General features: G+C 36.3%; 2 protein-coding genes across 2 annotated transcripts; one reads left to right on the forward strand and one right to left on the reverse strand.

The window, feature by feature from the left end:
* Positions 1-3,335: 3,335 nt before the first annotated feature.
* On the forward strand, positions 3,336-19,540 carry LOC123885989 (PKS-NRPS hybrid synthetase cheA-like). The gene is made up of 4 exons (XM_045935330.1): positions 3,336-4,139; positions 17,538-17,971; positions 18,056-18,738; positions 18,840-19,540. Exons 1-4 carry the CDS (start codon positions 3,336-3,338, stop codon positions 19,538-19,540), a joined length of 2,622 nt encoding a protein of 873 aa, XP_045791286.1.
* A 299-nt stretch (positions 19,541-19,839) lies between these two features.
* Positions 19,840-21,874, reverse strand: LOC123885990 (protein MAIN-LIKE 1-like). Its single transcript, XM_045935331.1, has 3 exons — positions 21,646-21,874; positions 20,744-21,427; positions 19,840-20,577 (listed from the first exon to the last, which is right to left on the reverse strand). The coding sequence occupies exons 1-3, from the start codon at positions 21,784-21,786 to the stop codon at positions 19,840-19,842; spliced, it is 1,563 nt and encodes a 520-aa protein (XP_045791287.1). The 5' UTR covers positions 21,787-21,874.

Genomic DNA, 21,874 nt, shown 5'->3' on the forward strand with positions numbered 1-21,874 from the left:
TTAGCCTACTTTTCTAACTTTTTTCTTAATTTTATTTCTTAACGTAGATTTAACAATTTTTTCATGTGAATTAGGATAAGCGAATAAAAGAGAGACCTCTATTTTTGTCTTTGTTGCATCTTTGATGCTTAAGAAGTCTATAAAAAGTGACAATTTATGTAAGTATATATCTTTGAGTGCATTTCCACTATATATGTTATTATTCATAATACCATATTTTTACTTACTACCCTACAACAATATTGCTTATTTTTTCAAGGAAAATATCACTAAAATTATTAAAACAACAAAATCATCATTTTAATTGTAACAAAAAAAACATCATTTTAATTTTGATATTATTTATTCTTTGCGATAAAGCAATTATTATATTCAATTAAATTTGTCTTTTTAAGTAATCGTGAAAATAAAACCACAAATCCACCTTCATTTATAAATTAGTTACAATAAGAAAAATAAATGTATGAGAAAATCAAGTTTCTTATAACGATAATAAATTATTAAAAAGTTTGTAAATTACAGTTACTGGGTGGCGCATGTGCATAGACTACAGGAGATTGAATCAAGCAACAAGGAAGGAAGGAAGGATCACTTTCATTTACCTTATATGGATCAAATGTTAGAGAGGCTGGCTGGTCAAGCCTTTTATTGCTTCTTAGACGGCTACTCTTACTACAATCAAATAGCTGTAGACCCGACAGATCAAGAGAAAACAGCTTTCACATGTCCATACGGAGTATTTGCATCATTGTTTCAAATTATTTATGTGATATAGTAAATAAGAGAAATGGAAAGAAAGATTCAAAAGAGTATTATAAAATTACGCACCTTTTTATTTTTTCGATAAAAGCTGGAAGAAAGCAAACTCAAACAAATATATTGACAATTTTCACACACATCAAGCAAAACTAATTAACAAAAACTTAATACGTGATTCCTTTTGTAGTAAACACAATAGATATATATATAATGAATAATAATAAATAAAACTCAGCTCAACAAAGTCAATATATCAGCACAAGGCAAGCATGATTACCTCTAACATACAAAAGTAAAAAAACAACGGTAAGAAAAAAAAAGTAAAAAAGCAAAGTAAGTTGCGACTATACTACCATGATGCATAAAAAGAAAATTAAGTTCTCATACTATTACACTATTAGAATAAAATATAATGCACCTCTTCAAACTTATGAATATTAACAGATATACTAAAAATTATATTAATTGTCCTTAATATACACAAATCTACTATGTAGGTTAATATTAAACAAAATCTTTTTATTCAAATAACCTTCTTATTTTTAATATAGATTTATATTAAATATAACCATGTTACTATATTTAAAATATTAACAATCATTTAATTATATATGATTACACTTATCATAATTATTATTTTTATTGATAAAAAGTATATTTTAAATGTGTGTTTTAATCAAACCCATGAAATGAAAGAAAAAAACAAATCATCTATAAAAAAAGAGTACTGCATTCTAATAAGCACTACTAAATTAAATTGAAAATCCGAATAAAAATTATTAAATAAAAAAATTGAAAGCAAAATGAGCGGAGAAAAACCCCATAGAAAAAAAACTAAACAATAGACAAAAAAAATTGAGACTAATAAAATCGGGATAAAATTTCACCAAGTGAATAATTGATAAGAAACTTCAAGAGAACGAGAGGGAGGTAAGTTGATCTAGGAACCTGCAGTTATTATAATTTCATCATTACAAACAAACAAATCGAAACCTTTTGTTTAATTAAATTACAAAAATATGATTCAACAGTATAACGCGATCATTGAGTTCGACACTCGATCTTATCGTTTTATTTTATTATTTATACAATTCAGTATACATGCCGAAATTTAGGGATGACAATGGGTGCCCATGGGTGTGGGTTTGATACTATCCAAATCCACACTCATATATTCGGGTGTCACCCAAACCCAAACTCAAATGTTGTTCGGGTGGGAAAATGAAACCCACACCCGTTGGGTTTGGATTTTTTCACTCAAACCCGATCCGAACTATATTTGATAAAATGCAAAATGTAGCATAATTTGGTAATATAGTTTGTAAATTTCAAAATATTTTTTTTTGTTTTTTACTAAACAATTCATCAAATGTTATCATCACTACAACATGCACCAGTACAACATTCAAAAACTTAAAAGGGAGCAAAATACATAAGGGTAAATAGGTAATTTAATATATAAATGGGTGGGTGAATGAGTTTCGTGTGTGGGTTTGATACTACTCAAACCCACACCTATATATTCGGGTGCCACCCGAACTCAAACTCAAACCCATCAATTTTGTCTGTTGACTTGAGTTTGAATTCCAGTAGATCTATCAAGTTTGAGTTTTCCTGTCATCCCTACTGAAATTGCCATCAATATTATTTATTTTACACTTTAAAATAAATCACTCACTTTAAATAACTGACTTTAAATAACTGATCCATATTTCATATTTTAGTGTCTGAGGATTATACTAGTGTTAGGACTTAGGAGATGTGTATTGAGAACATACCAAATAAAATTAGACTTTTTATTTTTTTTTTTATTTTTACGGTGAAAAAAATTAGACTTATGTCATTGTCATGTGTAGATTAGATAGTTGTAACTTGTAAGAATTCACTTTGTTAAGTCTACCTTACCTTAAAGTATTTTGTCCTAATTGACATTTTCCATTCTCATTTTGTTTACTTGTTTATACTACTATTACACAATTGAGTGCATCAAATTCATCGTCACTTTGTTGTCCCATATTCGTTGATTATTTTATTACCCAAATTAGGAAAAAAAGTTTCAAAGATTCTCGTCATCACTACAAGAATAATTTTTTTCCTACCCCAACAATCTTCACTTTACCCCAACATTTTTTTAAAAATACCTAATATACCCTTATTAAAAATTAATATAATTTAAAAAAACAATTTTTGTCGTATTATACTGTTCCGGTAGAATTTTCATCCTCACAAAAAACTGTTCCGGTAAGCAATTATCCATACCGGTAAGTTAACTTTACCGGTACACTTTTTTAACAGTGTTCCGGTATGTTAATTATACCGGTACACTTTTTTATAACGTTTCCGGTATGTTTATTTTACCGGTACACTTTTTAAAAAGTGTTCTGTACGTTAATGTTACCGGCACACTTGTTAAAAAGTGTACCGGTATGTTAATTATATTTCGTTTATCATTATACATACCGGTACACTTTTTTAGAGTGTTCCGGTAGTCAAAGTGTTCCGGTATGTAATAAGTGTACCGGTATGTTATTCTTAATTTTTTTAATTTTAATTTATTTTTTTATTTTTAAACAGATATGGCTTATCTCGGCGATACAAGTCAAATGTTGGTAGATACTACGGATGTTTTTACAACTCATCAAAAATTTGCTACCGCAGATGATGTTGTCAAATGGGCTCGAGATGTTGGAGATGCCAATAAAGTCGGTATTATCATTACTCGGTCGGATAAAAAGAACGGAATAAGAGGAAGAAATGACAAGTTGATTTTGGGTTGTGACAAAGGTGGAAAGTATGACTCTTCAGAAAGTTCCACGACATCTGCATCGAAAAAGTGTAACTGTCCATTTAAAATTAGAGCTGCACCTTCAACAGATGGTTCAGGATGGAAAGTTCAGGTTATTCATGGAGTTCATAACCACGGGCTACCTGACCAATATCATGGTCATCCTCGCAAGGCACGTTTAACCGCTGATGAAAACAAACGTGTTCAAGATTTGACAAAGCGTAAAGTAGCACCAAGACACATTGTTTTAGATTTGAAAGATCAAAATCCAGAGTCTGTTGTTGATGCCACACTTGTATATAGGAAAAGACACATGATGCAAATACAGGAAAGAGGTTCCAGAACAGAGCTGCAACACTTGCTGCAGTTGTTAGATGATGCAAAATATGTCAGCTGGAATAGAAGAAAAGATGATGGCTCCGATGTTTTGAGTGATATTTTTTGGGCGCATCCAGATTCAATCAAGTTGGTGAACTTGTTTCCCATTGTTTTGGTTATGGACTGCACGTACAAAACTAATAAATATAGACAGCCACTGCTTGAAATTGCTGGCATAACGTCAACTAACATGACATTTGCTGTTGGATTTGCTTACATGGTGTAACGACCCAAAATTTAGTATTCGTTATTTAATTATTTTATTACGCGAGGGCGTGATTTATAATTAAATTATTAAGCGGCGAATAATCATTTAGCGAGAACGTAAGTTAATGAGCGAGAAGTTATGTTGTTTGGGCCTTTGGGCGTGGAATAGGCATTGGGCCTAAGCCAAGTGGGCTTTGATCCATGAGAATAGAGAGAGCTATAAGTAGCAAGTCAAACCAATGAATAGTCTCATAAGTTGCAATTCTTGAGAAAGAGCAAGAGGAGGAGCTCATGAGGGAGAGGGAGAGCTCGTGGGAGAGAAAGAGAAGAGCAAGCTTGTGGATTCGTCGAGCTAAGGTACGAGAGTTAGATTACATATTCGTGAGTGATTCGAAAGAGGGGAGGATGTCGATTCCTCCATTCCCAAACTCTTTCCACTCTATTTTCTTGTGGGTTTTGTGGGTGATTTTCTTAATGGAAAATGGATTCTTTTGATCCTAACATGTGTAGTGAACTCATGGTAGATGAGGTAAACAACTTTGGGGAGTTGAAAATGGGAATATGTAGATGTTTGATCAATGATTTGCATGTTTATGCAACTTTGCTTATTTTGCAAGAAATTGGCATGATTTTGATTGTTTGATGTATTTGGATGTTTGGAAGGGATGATTAATGTTCCTTGATACCATATATGCTTGAATTAGCTGTTTATAAGAATTTATAACATGTCTAGATGGATTTTTGAGTGGATTTCATGTTAAACCGCCTTAGAGAAACTCAAGAACAGATATTTTTCTGGTATAGTTCGCTAAGCGACCAGGAGTTCGCTGTAGCGAACATGTTCGCTGAAGCTCGCCAAAGCTCGCCATGAGCAGGTGACTTCCTGGTGAGGTTCGCCATGTCTCGCTAAGCCCTCGCTTAGCGAAGGCCTCTGTGACAGCAATTTTTGTTAATGTTTGTAAGTGTAATTAGGCACTTGTAACATGGTTTAAGGGTATCCTTACATGTTTGTTGATACATGTTGATGTTGTTAATGCTTATTGTTAATCGTTATATGATTGATAAACGTGTATGCAATAAGTTGTAGCTTAAAATGAGCAATGAGATGTTTTAGCATTAATTTGCAATGTTAAGGAAATGATGTGCGTTTTATGACATAAGTGTAAATGAAACCTTATGTGTATAAAAATGGTTATGCAGATAATTATCATGTGAATAATTATGATTGGAGTGATAGGATATTGTGTTATCCTAATGTGTTAGATGTTGGAATTGTGTTTCCGCATCAGTGAATGAATAGCTTCGAGCTAGATAGCGTCATGTATTTGATGTGTTTAAAAGTAATCATGCATTCATGAATAATTGTGTTATGGGAATCATGTGAATTCCAATAATTGATGAAAATGGACTATGTTTATGAAAAGTGGCCGAAGATGGGATTATGTTATCCGAGATCTGGAGCCCATATCCAAACATGATATAAAACTGTGTGACTCCTCTTTATGGGAGAGATGGTTGATGATAACCATATCCTACATGATATAAAACTGTTATTGAACTTATCCAAGGGAGATAAGGTGGTTCGGTAAGTTCCGACGCATCCAACAAGATGTAAAACTGGGTTCATCTTAAATGGGGTGAATAGCAGCATCCAACATGATGTAAAACTGGTTTGGTCCACCATTGGTGAGACGCTTATCCTGCATGATGTAAAACTGCTGATGTAGAGTCCGTGCATGACTATAATCTGAACAGTCCGTACATGACTATAATCTGAACAGTCCGTACATGACTGAAAACTGAACAGTCCGTCATGACTGAAATCTGAACAATGTAAATTGGTACCACATGCATTAGTCGTGTCTAGGGATGACATGACATTGGATAATTGGCATTAGATGCATTAGGGTAAATGCACATGTATTTGATAATTGTTATGTGACATTATCTGATTGGGGTGTAATGTGTTTTCCGTATGTGTTAAGCTTTGGTATTTACTAATTGTTTAATACTGTGATTGTTGCCATGTCTTGGTATATGAGCAGAGTCCGTCATGACTATAAAATGAACAAGTGTAGAGTCCGTCATGACTATAAAATGAACACTTTGGTAGTGTCCGAGAAGACGTGAAACTATATGATTGGTGTGTTTATAAATAAATGATTAATTGGTAGTCGTATTTGACGATGTATGATAGCGTGTGAAGTGTGTAGTGTACTACTCACTTATATTTATGTTTATGTTTTCTAACTCTCTGCTTTGTGTTAATTGCTGGACCTTTGGGGGTCCAGGTTGACAGGTAATGTGTTAGTCTCGTCCGAGTGCAATGGTGAAGCTCTGCTCTGATTGAGACACGGGAAAAAGGGGTTTTTATATGTATATGCATGTAGTCCTCTTAGTATACTCTGTTGGTCTTAAGCTTTCATTTGAAAAGTATCCGTTTTGTATAACTAATAACGCATCGTTCGATGCGAGGTTTTGTTTTTAGTTCATTCGAATATTTTACTAGATAAATGTATTAGTATTATCTTTGAATGAAGTTTGTGATATTCAAACCAGCGCTTTATAATCAGATTTTCAATTTTCCGCTGCGTATTTTCGAAAAAGATTTTATAAAGGCAGAGTTAATTAAATAACGGGTTTGGGTGTTACAAAGTGGTATCAGAGCAGGTCGTCTTCGGACTGTGAGGTTGTGTGTCAATCAGAGCCGGTCTGTGCAGTCAGATCGAGTGAGCGTGTGTGCCAGTTGTGTCTGTCTTTTCTTGTTGTGTGTACTTGATGCGATTGATACTTATCATTGTTATAAGTTATCAAGTCAAGTAGTGGTTGAGTATTTTTATGCTTAAGTTTTAAAAAAATTTGTGTGGTTTGAACTTTGGTTTGTAGATGCTTATTGCTAATAGTTGATGATCCAGCATGATGTAAAACTGCATGTGATGAAGATTTTGTTGAAAACATAAGATTATTTTCTTTTGAGTAAGTGAAAATGAATTTTCTCACTAGAGTGAGAAAGGAGTAGGATGTAAGTAGATCCTAATGTGTGTTGTTATATGTTTGTTTATAACATGTGGTAGATTGATTACTAGTACTTAGTGTGGTTCTTTAATTGAACTATGTGAATGTATTCTCATGATGAGAACTTGTTTGAGAGCATGCTATGTTTTATACATGTTTGAGTAGATGTTGTAAGTATGCGAACAAACGAAATGTAATGCATGTACTTGACTCGATGTCTTGTGTACATGGATGTTTCATTGTCTTACATATAGTTTAGTTATAAATATATGTATAGACATGTGGTAGTAATTATGTATGCTAGTCGTTACGTAGGTTGTTACATTAGCATAGATGGGAATAGTGTGTTTATGTATTTTGTAGTGGTGTGTATGTCAAGAGGACTGCACCGGGGTTTTGAGTAGATGCTTAGATATCTTACCTTATGTTTACCCTTTGCATACGACATGCATGTGAATGCTGTCGGTATTAGATTTCTCTTGGGAGGAATAAATTTGGAATCGATAGGACGGTTAGGTGCTTACACCGGATGTTCTAGTGGAAGTATAAAGGTGGGTTTGAGATAAGTGGGGGAGAAGATTTTGTCTCTCCAAGATGTTTCGAACGCGAGAAGTAAGGACGAATAGAGATGTTCTTGAATTGGATTGTTTAAGATTGAGTAGCATTGTTCGAAGTGGAGTTCTTATTTGGAGAATACTTTGGAGGAAGTATCAGATGATCATTTCGGAGTGAGTCGGAATGAAGTTGTTTAGCCGTAGGGAGAATGTGGCCATTGGGGAACGATGGAGCAGATTGAATGATAAGTGAACACCGTTGCTGGGAAACGGAGAAGACATGTGCGTCGAGGGTAAGAAAACCTAGTGATGATCATACGACGAGTATGCGAATGATGGATACCTTGAGGGTTAAGTTAAGTGGGAGATTGATGTCAAGGATGGAAGGTGTGGTTAGGGAACTGAAAACCCGATTACAATAAGTGGGACTGGTGGTGTTTCTAGCGGAACTCGTAGCAAGAATGTTCCATTGTTTGGTTGTCTTTCACTTGATGGTTCATCCTCAAAGAGGAGGAAGAGTGATAAAGATGGAAGCTTTGTTGATGAAAAGTTTTCAGAGGAATCTGATGAGAGTTGTGTTGGAATCAACAAGACGGAGATCATGGTTGTTTGGAAATCAACTTTTGATAGTAGCTGAGATTTAAATACAGAATTACTAGGTGATCAAGAAGAGCCTAGGAAGGATTTATAAAGGTTGAGTATGTTTGAACCGAGTGGTCATTTCTTGGAAAGATTTGAGAAACTAAGTGCGAAGTGTTACCTTTGGGTGTTTGGGGATAAGAAAGTTAACCTTTGGAAACGTGTCAAGCACGAGTATTAGAGAGACGTAAGAAAGTGACTTATGTCAAGAAAGAATTTGCGGAAAGAACTATCTCACACATAAGTGATTGTTGTGTTTGGAAAATGTGTATTAAGAATTTGGAAGCAATGCTCAAAGTAAGTGTCAAATGATGTTTTGTAGCAATTGGAAAAAGTTAACTATGAAATGGAAAAGTCGGTGGAGATTAGAGATGTCGGACACATCGTATCTATGGGAATAGTATAGTAATACCATGTGGGAAGGAAATAAATGATTATGGATATTTTCGTCGTGAACGGTGGGATGATAGTGAGTCGACGAGTGACTTAAGGTAATATTTTGGATAAGAATATTTCGACAGGAAATGATATCGGGAAGGTCATGTTAAGGAAGTCAGAAATTGGATAAGAGATTATTTGGAAAATAAAACAGTTATGATGGGGTTCGACGCAACGATTTGGGAATTGCGAAGGAAAAGAATTTGACGGTTGGAGATAATATATTTTTGGAATGTGTTAAGAACTTTGAGAAGTTGGACAACAATGAGCGTAGAAGTTGTGAAGTATGCAACGGAAGGGTCTTTCGGAGTACTTTGGGTTAAGTGGTTTTGTTTTGGAGTGGTGCTGCGAGTACCGTAAGAGGTTAAGTTGAAAATTTTAAGTAGTTTGATGAGAATGGTTTATGCCATCATCACGATTGTTGACTATCTATCGACAAATCAAGGGATTAGCTGTCCTTGATCTATTGTTGATGAGTAGACGAGATTGTGTCGATTGGGATTGACTGATTTTGTCAAACTTGGTTTGGTTTGGATTTGTATGTTTTGTTGGTACGGATCCGGAAGAAGTGTGATTTTGATTCGGAGTTTGTGTAAGAGACCGTATCAGTTAAGGTATTATGACTAGAGAACCCGTTGGTTAGAATGCAAGTTTGGAATTAGAAAGTCGGATGAGGGAGTTTATCCGGAGTTGTGTTTTAGTCGGGTAATTTTCGAGGGCGAAAATCTTTTAAGGGGGGTAGAGTTGTAACGACCCAAAATTTAGTATTCGTTATTTAATTATTTTATTACGCGAGGGCGTGATTTATAATTAAATTATTAAGCGGCGAATAATCATTTAGCGAGAACGTAAGTTAATGAGCGAGAAGTTATGTTGTTTGGGCCTTTGGGCGTGGAATAGGCATTGGGCCTAAGCCAAGTGGGCTTTGATCCATGAGAATAGAGAGAGCTATAAGTAGCAAGTCAAACCAATGAATAGTCTCATAAGTTGCAATTCTTGAGAAAGAGCAAGAGGAGGAGCTCATGAGGGAGAGGGAGAGCTCGTGGGAGAGAAAGAGAAGAGCAAGCTTGTGGATTCGTCGAGCTAAGGTACGAGAGTTAGATTACATATTCGTGAGTGATTCGAAAGAGGGGAGGATGTCGATTCCTCCATTCCCAAACTCTTTCCACTCTATTTTCTTGTGGGTTTTGTGGGTGATTTTCTTAATGGAAAATGGATTCTTTTGATCCTAACATGTGTAGTGAACTCATGGTAGATGAGGTAAACAACTTTGGGGAGTTGAAAATGGGAATATGTAGATGTTTGATCAATGATTTGCATGTTTATGCAACTTTGCTTATTTTGCAAGAAATTGGCATGATTTTGATTGTTTGATGTATTTGGATGTTTGGAAGGGATGATTAATGTTCCTTGATACCATATATGCTTGAATTAGCTGTTTATAAGAATTTATAACATGTCTAGATGGATTTTTGAGTGGATTTCATGTTAAACCGCCTTAGAGAAACTCAAGAACAGATATTTTTCTGGTATAGTTCGCTAAGCGACCAGGAGTTCGCTGTAGCGAACATGTTCGCTGAAGCTCGCCAAAGCTCGCCATGAGCAGGTGACTTCCTGGTGAGGTTCGCCATGTCTCGCTAAGCCCTCGCTTAGCGAAGGCCTCTGTGACAGCAATTTTTGTTAATGTTTGTAAGTGTAATTAGGCACTTGTAACATGGTTTAAGGGTATCCTTACATGTTTGTTGATACATGTTGATGTTGTTAATGCTTATTGTTAATCGTTATATGATTGATAAACGTGTATGCAATAAGTTGTAGCTTAAAATGAGCAATGAGATGTTTTAGCATTAATTTGCAATGTTAAGGAAATGATGTGCGTTTTATGACATAAGTGTAAATGAAACCTTATGTGTATAAAAATGGTTATGCAGATAATTATCATGTGAATAATTATGATTGGAGTGATAGGATATTGTGTTATCCTAATGTGTTAGATGTTGGAATTGTGTTTCCGCATCAGTGAATGAATAGCTTCGAGCTAGATAGCGTCATGTATTTGATGTGTTTAAAAGTAATCATGCATTCATGAATAATTGTGTTATGGGAATCATGTGAATTCCAATAATTGATGAAAATGGACTATGTTTATGAAAAGTGGCCGAAGATGGGATTATGTTATCCGAGATCTGGAGCCCATATCCAAACATGATATAAAACTGTGTGACTCCTCTTTATGGGAGAGATGGTTGATGATAACCATATCCTACATGATATAAAACTGTTATTGAACTTATCCAAGGGAGATAAGGTGGTTCGGTAAGTTCCGACGCATCCAACAAGATGTAAAACTGGGTTCATCTTAAATGGGGTGAATAGCAGCATCCAACATGATGTAAAACTGGTTTGGTCCACCATTGGTGAGACGCTTATCCTGCATGATGTAAAACTGCTGATGTAGAGTCCGTGCATGACTATAATCTGAACAGTCCGTACATGACTATAATCTGAACAGTCCGTACATGACTGAAAACTGAACAGTCCGTCATGACTGAAATCTGAACAATGTAAATTGGTACCACATGCATTAGTCGTGTCTAGGGATGACATGACATTGGATAATTGGCATTAGATGCATTAGGGTAAATGCACATGTATTTGATAATTGTTATGTGACATTATCTGATTGGGGTGTAATGTGTTTTCCGTATGTGTTAAGCTTTGGTATTTACTAATTGTTTAATACTGTGATTGTTGCCATGTCTTGGTATATGAGCAGAGTCCGTCATGACTATAAAATGAACAAGTGTAGAGTCCGTCATGACTATAAAATGAACACTTTGGTAGTGTCCGAGAAGACGTGAAACTATATGATTGGTGTGTTTATAAATAAATGATTAATTGGTAGTCGTATTTGACGATGTATGATAGCGTGTGAAGTGTGTAGTGTACTACTCACTTATATTTATGTTTATGTTTTCTAACTCTCTGCTTTGTGTTAATTGCTGGACCTTTGGGGGTCCAGGTTGACAGGTAATGTGTTAGTCTCGTCCGAGTGCAATGGTGAAGCTCTGCTCTGATTGAGACACGGGAAAAAGGGGTTTTTATATGTATATGCATGTAGTCCTCTTAGTATACTCTGTTGGTCTTAAGCTTTCATTTGAAAAGTATCCGTTTTGTATAACTAATAACGCATCGTTCGATGCGAGGTTTTGTTTTTAGTTCATTCGAATATTTTACTAGATAAATGTATTAGTATTATCTTTGAATGAAGTTTGTGATATTCAAACCAGCGCTTTATAATCAGATTTTCAATTTTCCGCTGCGTATTTTCGAAAAAGATTTTATAAAGGCAGAGTTAATTAAATAACGGGTTTGGGTGTTACAAAGTGGTATCAGAGCAGGTCGTCTTCGGACTGTGAGGTTGTGTGTCAATCAGAGCCGGTCTGTGCAGTCAGATCGAGTGAGCGTGTGTGCCAGTTGTGTCTGTCTTTTCTTGTTGTGTGTACTTGATGCGATTGATACTTATCATTGTTATAAGTTATCAAGTCAAGTAGTGGTTGAGTATTTTTATGCTTAAGTTTTAAAAAAATTTGTGTGGTTTGAACTTTGGTTTGTAGATGCTTATTGCTAATAGTTGATGATCCAGCATGATGTAAAACTGCATGTGATGAAGATTTTGTTGAAAACATAAGATTATTTTCTTTTGAGTAAGTGAAAATGAATTTTCTCACTAGAGTGAGAAAGGAGTAGGATGTAAGTAGATCCTAATGTGTGTTGTTATATGTTTGTTTATAACATGTGGTAGATTGATTACTAGTACTTAGTGTGGTTCTTTAATTGAACTATGTGAATGTATTCTCATGATGAGAACTTGTTTGAGAGCATGCTATGTTTTATACATGTTTGAGTAGATGTTGTAAGTATGCGAACAAACGAAATGTAATGCATGTACTTGACTCGATGTCTTGTGTACATGGATGTTTCATTGTCTTACATATAGTTTAGTTATAAATATATGTATAGACATGTGGTAGTAATTATGTATGCTAGTCGTTACGTAGGTTGTTACATTAGCATAGATGGGAATAGTGTGTTTATGTATTTTGTAGTGGTGTGTATGTCAAGAGGACTGCACCGGGGTTTTGAGTAGATGCTTAGATATCTTACCTTATGTTTACCCTTTGCATACGACATGCATGTGAATGCTGTCGGTATTAGATTTCTCTTGGGAGGAATAAATTTGGAATCGATAGGACGGTTAGGTGCTTACACCGGATGTTCTAGTGGAAGTATAAAGGTGGGTTTGAGATAAGTGGGGGAGAAGATTTTGTCTCTCCAAGATGTTTCGAACGCGAGAAGTAAGGACGAATAGAGATGTTCTTGAATTGGATTGTTTAAGATTGAGTAGCATTGTTCGAAGTGGAGTTCTTATTTGGAGAATACTTTGGAGGAAGTATCAGATGATCATTTCGGAGTGAGTCGGAATGAAGTTGTTTAGCCGTAGGGAGAATGTGGCCATTGGGGAACGATGGAGCAGATTGAATGATAAGTGAACACCGTTGCTGGGAAACGGAGAAGACATGTGCGTCGAGGGTAAGAAAACCTAGTGATGATCATACGACGAGTATGCGAATGATGGATACCTTGAGGGTTAAGTTAAGTGGGAGATTGATGTCAAGGATGGAAGGTGTGGTTAGGGAACTGAAAACCCGATTATAATAAGTGGGACTGGTGGTGTTTCTAGCGGAACTCGTAGCAAGAATGTTCCATTGTTTGGTTGTCTTTCACTTGATGGTTCATCCTCAAAGAGGAGGAAGAGTGATAAAGATGGAAGCTTTGTTGATGAAAAGTTTTCAGAGGAATCTGATGAGAGTTGTGTTGGAATCAACAAGACGGAGATCATGGTTGTTTGGAAATCAACTTTTGATAGTAGCTGAGATTTAAATACAGAATTACTAGGTGATCAAGAAGAGCCTAGGAAGGATTTATAAAGGTTGAGTATGTTTGAACCGAGTGGTCATTTCTTGGAAAGATTTGAGAAACTAAGTGCGAAGTGTTACCTTTGGGTGTTTGGGGATAAGAAAGTTAACCTTTGGAAACGTGTCAAGCACGAGTATTAGAGAGACGTAAGAAAGTGACTTATGTCAAGAAAGAATTTGCGGAAAGAACTATCTCACACATAAGTGATTGTTGTGTTTGGAAAATGTGTATTAAGAATTTGGAAGCAATGCTCAAAGTAAGTGTCAAATGATGTTTTGTAGCAATTGGAAAAAGTTAACTATGAAATGGAAAAGTCGGTGGAGATTAGAGATGTCGGACACATCGTATCTATGGGAATAGTATAGTAATACCATGTGGGAAGGAAATAAATGATTATGGATATTTTCGTCGTGAACGGTGGGATGATAGTGAGTCGACGAGTGACTTAAGGTAATATTTTGGATAAGAATATTTCGACAGGAAATGATATCGGGAAGGTCATGTTAAGGAAGTCAGAAATTGGATAAGAGATTATTTGGAAAATAAAACAGTTATGATGGGGTTCGACGCAACGATTTGGGAATTGCGAAGGAAAAGAATTTGACGGTTGGAGATAATATATTTTTGGAATGTGTTAAGAACTTTGAGAAGTTGGACAACAATGAGCGTAGAAGTTGTGAAGTATGCAACGGAAGGGTCTTTCGGAGTACTTTGGGTTAAGTGGTTTTGTTTTGGAGTGGTGCTGCGAGTACCGTAAGAGGTTAAGTTGAAAATTTTAAGTAGTTTGATGAGAATGGTTTATGCCATCATCACGATTGTTGACTATCTATCGACAAATCGAGGGATTAGCTGTCCTTGATCTATTGTTGATGAGTAGACGAGATTGTGTCGATTGGGATTGACTGATTTTGTCAAACTTGGTTTGGTTTGGATTTGTATGTTTTGTTGGTACGGATCCGGAAGAAGTGTGATTTTGATTCGGAGTTTGTGTAAGAGACCGTATCAGTTAAGGTATTATGACTAGAGAACCCGTTGGTTAGAATGCAAGTTTGGAATTAGAAAGTCGGATGAGGGAGTTTATCCGGAGTTGTGTTTTAGTCGGGTAATTTTCGAGGGCGAAAATCTTTTAAGGGGGGTAGAGTTGTAACGACCCAAAATTTAGTATTCGTTATTTAATTATTTTATTACGCGAGGGCGTGATTTATAATTAAATTATTAAGCGGCGAATAATCATTTAGCGAGAACGTAAGTTAATGAGCGAGAAGTTATGTTGTTTGGGCCTTTGGGCGTGGAATAGGCATTGGGCCTAAGCCAAGTGGGCTTTGATCCATGAGAATAGAGAGAGCTATAAGTAGCAAGTCAAACCAATGAATAGTCTCATAAGTTGCAATTCTTGAGAAAGAGCAAGAGGAGGAGCTCATGAGGGAGAGGGAGAGCTCGTGGGAGAGAAAGAGAAGAGCAAGCTTGTGGATTCGTCGAGCTAAGGTACGAGAGTTAGATTACATATTCGTGAGTGATTCGAAAGAGGGGAGGATGTCGATTCCTCCATTCCCAAACTCTTTCCACTCTATTTTCTTGTGGGTTTTGTGGGTGATTTTCTTAATGGAAAATGGATTCTTTTGATCCTAACATGTGTAGTGAACTCATGGTAGATGAGGTAAACAACTTTGGGGAGTTGAAAATGGGAATATGTAGATGTTTGATCAATGATTTGCATGTTTATGCAACTTTGCTTATTTTGCAAGAAATTGGCATGATTTTGATTGTTTGATGTATTTGGATGTTTGGAAGGGATGATTAATGTTCCTTGATACCATATATGCTTGAATTAGCTGTTTATAAGAATTTATAACATGTCTAGATGGATTTTTGAGTGGATTTCATGTTAAACCGCCTTAGAGAAACTCAAGAACAGATATTTTTCTGGTATAGTTCGCTAAGCGACCAGGAGTTCGCTGTAGCGAACATGTTCGCTGAAGCTCGCCAAAGCTCGCCATGAGCAGGTGACTTCCTGGTGAGGTTCGCCATGTCTCGCTAAGCCCTCGCTTAGCGAAGGCCTCTGTGACAGCAATTTTTGTTAATGTTTGTAAGTGTAATTAGGCACTTGTAACATGGTTTAAGGGTATCCTTACATGTTTGTTGATACATGTTGATGTTGTTAATGCTTATTGTTAATCGTTATATGATTGATAAACGTGTATGCAATAAGTTGTAGCTTAAAATGAGCAATGAGATGTTTTAGCATTAATTTGCAATGTTAAGGAAATGATGTGCGTTTTATGACATAAGTGTAAATGAAACCTTATGTGTATAAAAATGGTTATGCAGATAATTATCATGTGAATAATTATGATTGGAGTGATAGGATATTGTGTTATCCTAATGTGTTAGATGTTGGAATTGTGTTTCCGCATCAGTGAATGAATAGCTTCGAGCTAGATAGCGTCATGTATTTGATGTGTTTAAAAGTAATCATGCATTCATGAATAATTGTGTTATGGGAATCATGTGAATTCCAATAATTGATGAAAATGGACTATGTTTATGAAAAGTGGCCGAAGATGGGATTATGTTATCCGAGATCTGGAGCCCATATCCAAACATGATATAAAACTGTGTGACTCCTCTTTATGGGAGAGATGGTTGATGATAACCATATCCTACATGATATAAAACTGTTATTGAACTTATCCAAGGGAGATAAGGTGGTTCGGTAAGTTCCGACGCATCCAACAAGATGTAAAACTGGGTTCATCTTAAATGGGGTGAATAGCAGCATCCAACATGATGTAAAACTGGTTTGGTCCACCATTGGTGAGACGCTTATCCTGCATGATGTAAAACTGCTGATGTAGAGTCCGTGCATGACTATAATCTGAACAGTCCGTACATGACTATAATCTGAACAGTCCGTACATGACTGAAAACTGAACAGTCCGTCATGACTGAAATCTGAACAATGTAAATTGGTACCACATGCATTAGTCGTGTCTAGGGATGACATGACATTGGATAATTGGCATTAGATGCATTAGGGTAAATGCACATGTATTTGATAATTGTTATGTGACATTATCTGATTGGGGTGTAATGTGTTTTCCGTATGTGTTAAGCTTTGGTATTTACTAATTGTTTAATACTGTGATTGTTGCCATGTCTTGGTATATGAGCAGAGTCCGTCATGACTATAAAATGAACAAGTGTAGAGTCCGTCATGACTATAAAATGAACACTTTGGTAGTGTCCGAGAAGACGTGAAACTATATGATTGGTGTGTTTATAAATAAATGATTAATTGGTAGTCGTATTTGACGATGTATGATAGCGTGTGAAGTGTGTAGTGTACTACTCACTTATATTTATGTTTATGTTTTCTAACTCTCTGCTTTGTGTTAATTGCTGGACCTTTGGGGGTCCAGGTTGACAGGTAATGTGTTAGTCTCGTCCGAGTGCAATGGTGAAGCTCTGCTCTGATTGAGACACGGGAAAAAGGGGTTTTTATATGTATATGCATGTAGTCCTCTTAGTATACTCTGTTGGTCTTAAGCTTTCATTTGAAAAGTATCTGTTTTGTATAACTAATAACGCATCGTTCGATGCGAGGTTTTGTTTTTAGTTCATTCGAATATTTTACTAGATAAATGTATTAGTATTATCTTTGAATGAAGTTTGTGATATTCAAACCAGCGCTTTATAATCAGATTTTCAATTTTCCGCTGCGTATTTTCGAAAAAGATTTTATAAAGGCAGAGTTAATTAAATAACGGGTTTGGGTGTTACACATGGAATCTGAGAAGACGGACAATTATCATTGGGCGTTAGGTAAGCTGAAGCAATTGATTACAAAGCAAGATATATTTCCTAGAGTAATTTTGACTGATAGGGAGTTTGCTTTGATGAATGCAATTAAAGATATATTTCCACATACTACTAATATGCTTTGTACGTGGCACATAATCAAAAATGTGAATGCGAGATGCACCGTGCAAATACCTAAGGATATGAAACAGAAGGTGAAAAATTTGTGGAGAGATGTTGTTGAAAGTCCGAATGAGGTGGAGTATCAACAACGGTTGAATGCGTTTCAGCAAGCATGTGTTAATTCAAGCAATTTTGTCGAATATGTCAATAACACCTGGTTGGCCCCTCACAAAGAACAATTTGTTGAAGCATGGACCAATCGAGTGATGCATTTAGGAAACACAACGACTAATAGGTATAATTTTTTTATTTTAAAATTGAAATTATATTTTTCTTTTTTTGGCGTTTAATTGACTATTGTTTGCAATTTGATATTTAGAGTTGAGTCTGCACATTGGAGACTGAAGAAAATGTTGGAACACAGCAAAGGAGACTTATGCAAGTGTTTGGAAGGCATGAATGACAACATAAGACTAGAAGTTGACAAAATAAAGAAGTCTTTTCAAAAAAGTTTTTACTATACAGAAAAGACACATAGCAGTCCATTTTTTCAATATTTGAGAAACTTTGTCTCCAGGGCCGCTATGACACTAATTTCTGATGAGATGGAGAGAATTGACATTGTTGGAACAAATAAAAACTTGTGTGGTTGCAAACTTAGGTCAACATGTGAGTTGCCTTGTGCTTGTGAATTGAGTGGATATACAACCAGCGGTGTACCGATACCGTTAGATTCAGTTCACGGTCACTGGAAGAAATTAACTATGGAAGAACCATTGGAGGATGACACAGAGGATGGATATGAGTTGGACATGAGTAATGCAATGGAGGCCATATGGACTCGATTTCGGTCACTTGATATTGTTGGTAAAAGAGCGTTGAAGAGTAAAGTGTTTGAACTTGCTTATCCAGCCTCAAGTTCATTGTGTCCACCACCTGAAAAAATAAAAACCAGAGGAGGAGTGAAGAACAAAAATAAAGGCAAAGCACCAAAAGGTTATGATGTGTATCGTGATCCATCATACTTTGAACACGTTGAAAGAGAATATGGTGATTCACAAGGTGACTAATTTATTTTTTTGATAATATAGTTATTGCTTATATTTTTATGTCTATATTCTATTATTATATATTCAACTTTTTTTGTTTTTACATAAATCTAGGTACATCAAAGAGGTTGTGTACACAACAATCACAGTCATCTCAGAAGGAACTATCTCAACCCTCTCAGAAGCAACAATCTCAACCATCTCAGAAACAACTATCTCAGATGTCTAAAAAACTGACATCTCAGAAATATTTGGGGCAATTTCCTGATCATATGCATCCACATATTGTTGACATTGCTGATGTGCTTGAAGATGGAAATTGTGGTTTTAGAGCTGTTGCATCTTTACTTGGTTACACAGAGGAAGGTTGGTCCATCGTCCGCCGGGAGTTAGATGAAGAGCTTAGAAATAATAACAATTTGTATGAGAAATTATTCAGACAAGATTTGCAGGTTGTGAGAGATTCGTTGGTAGCAACTAGATGGTTCACCATACCTGCTATGGGTTACTTGGTAGCAAATAGGTATAATGTCGTTCTCGTCACGTTGGGTAAACCTAGTAAGACTTTCTTTCCTATGATGACTTCATATTCCTCTTCAGCAAGGTTTTTTTGTATTGGTTTTGTCAATGGAAATCATTGGGTTCCGGTAAACATGTCAAAGGGGTTTCCGTTGCCCGAAGTTACAGCTGATTGGAAGAAATTTTGTTCACATGAAGCAAGGTCTTGGATGTCAAACTTAAACGGACGCCTACAATATTGGAACCTTCTAAATCCTCCGGTGAAACCTCTTAGTGGTGTTATGTCTGTTGAATAATTTTTAATTGTTTATTTTATGTCGAATATTTATATTACTTATGTTTTATCAAATATCTAAATTCGTTAGTAACGTTTATTGTGTTAAAAAATATTTTATGTCAATAGAATGCAATGCCTACTTTAGCAACGTTATTTGTGTCAAAAAATAATGTATTGAAGTATAAAAAACATTTGATCGATAAAGTTCATAATCTAAATAAAGTACACGATATAGTAAAAATAGTTCAACAAAATACACAATCCAAAAATAAAAGTACATAAACCAGTGTTCAAAATAACATAACAATAAAAAACTAGTCATGGGTATGCACCACGACATACATCTAGTGCAAAAAAAAGCTCCTCAAAATCCTCATCATCCCTATCAGCGTCTATCCTCGTAAGAAATGTCTCAAGTGCGCCTCGAGCCATACCTCTCCATCTCCGCTCACGCTGTAGTGCAGTTTCTTGTGGTGCATCATCTGCTGGTGCATCGTCTACTGGGGCATCTGGTGCAGGTGCAGGTGCAGGTGCATAGTGCGGAACTGGTGGTGCTCCATGTGGTCCATCAACAGGGCGACACAATCTAGGATGTGATACCCTATAGTACCAGGACATGTAATCAGGTACAGTCTCACTAGCATATGTCACTGGACGTGTCGGCTGAAGGATCCGATCAACGGACGCGTGATAACCAATCCAGTCGCTATCAATATCAGAGTAGGCAGGAGCTAGAGGTGGTGGTGGTGGTATATACTGGACAAATCCAAATTGCCTAATACACCTCTCGGGCAAGTAAGGAACTACCGTGGATCCACGCAGATGACCACTATACAGAGTAATCAGATCAAAAGGAATGCTACCTCTGTGAGTCTCAAACGGACGCCATATCACGTCATCAGGGGTCAGTGCATCCAATATAGGCCGATAATCGGGGAGCTTGGTCTTCCCTTGCTTATACATCCACCGCATAGCTCGAGGAAATCCAGGATTATCACAATTAAGATCCGACTGAGCCCGCCTACCAAGGGTAGGAAAATACTCGTGGATCCAACACTGTTACAAAAAAGAAAAAAAAAGAAAATTGTTAACAACGCAACAAAGAGAAAAGAAAATTAAATTACGCAACAAAGATAAAAACAAAATTTAATTGCACAGCAAAGAGAAAATAAATTTAATTACGCAATATTTAAATTATGTCTTTGTAGTGAGTGTCGCATACCTGTAGAAGTGTCGCATACCCTGCAAGGGCCCTCGTAGAAAACATGGATGCATCGTTCAAGTTATCGTATAAACAAACTAATGCAATACTGGCCCACGAATATGTATGGACTGCAGACAAATCACTAAACAGAAGTAGCCATTTGGCATCCACACGTGTATAACTCTTATCGGCCAGAATGGTAGATCCCACCAACATCAACATCCATGCCCTAGCTGCGCAGTCATATTTCCCGTAGAAATTAGCATTCCTATTATAACTCTCATATAGCCACTGCTGTGAAAAATAACCACCCCTCTGCGCTACAGTCTCTCGCAATGCAAATTCATACTCCTCTCCTAACAACTCAACTGCAAGTTCCGCAGCTTGTTCTTGAGAAACTGATACAGGAGTATAAAACTGACCCCTAACAGGTAGATGCAGAAGACATGCCACATCGTCCAAAGTAATAGTCATCTCGCCGAACGGCATGTGAAATGACGATGTCTCAGGGTGCCACCTCTCAACAAATGCGGATATAAGATGCGGATCGGTAAATTTCAAGCTAGTCCGCTCAAGCCAGCACAACCCCGAAATATTCAACCACCCTTGAATAACTTGAGGATGGTGATCAGGAATCCTGTCAGCTAACTTTCTTCCTAAAGATACTATTCGTAGCTCAATTTTGTCACCTTCGACACGTTCCTACATATATTTAATAAAAAAACATTGTGAATAATAAATTAGACCGGATAATTGGATGCATATCATAAGACATTGAAAATGAACTATAATAATATTTTAACACTAAATTTGTATGTAAAATAAGGATTTAACAGTTGTAACGAGAGTATAAACAATACAAATTAAAAAAAATGATCAATATAACTTAACAAATAATAACAAAAAAAACAAAGTAGTACCTGACCAAACCATACATGACGAGCAACATGATGCTCGTATCGAGTCAAAAGACTCGTATCGATCGGCCCTCCAGGCCAAGCCTGCTGCTCAGCCTGCTCCTCAACCTGCTCCTCAACCTGCTCCTGATACACTGGCGGCATCTCATCGTCTTCCGGCTCCTCCTGATGTGGCCGAGACTCTCCGCGTCCTCTGTTATGCCTAATTCTACCGTCTCCTCCTCTTGTACGC

This window comes from Trifolium pratense, linkage group LG5, assembly GCF_020283565.1.
Source record: "Trifolium pratense cultivar HEN17-A07 linkage group LG5, ARS_RC_1.1, whole genome shotgun sequence".
Classification (NCBI taxonomy): Eukaryota; Viridiplantae; Streptophyta; class Magnoliopsida; order Fabales; family Fabaceae; genus Trifolium; species Trifolium pratense.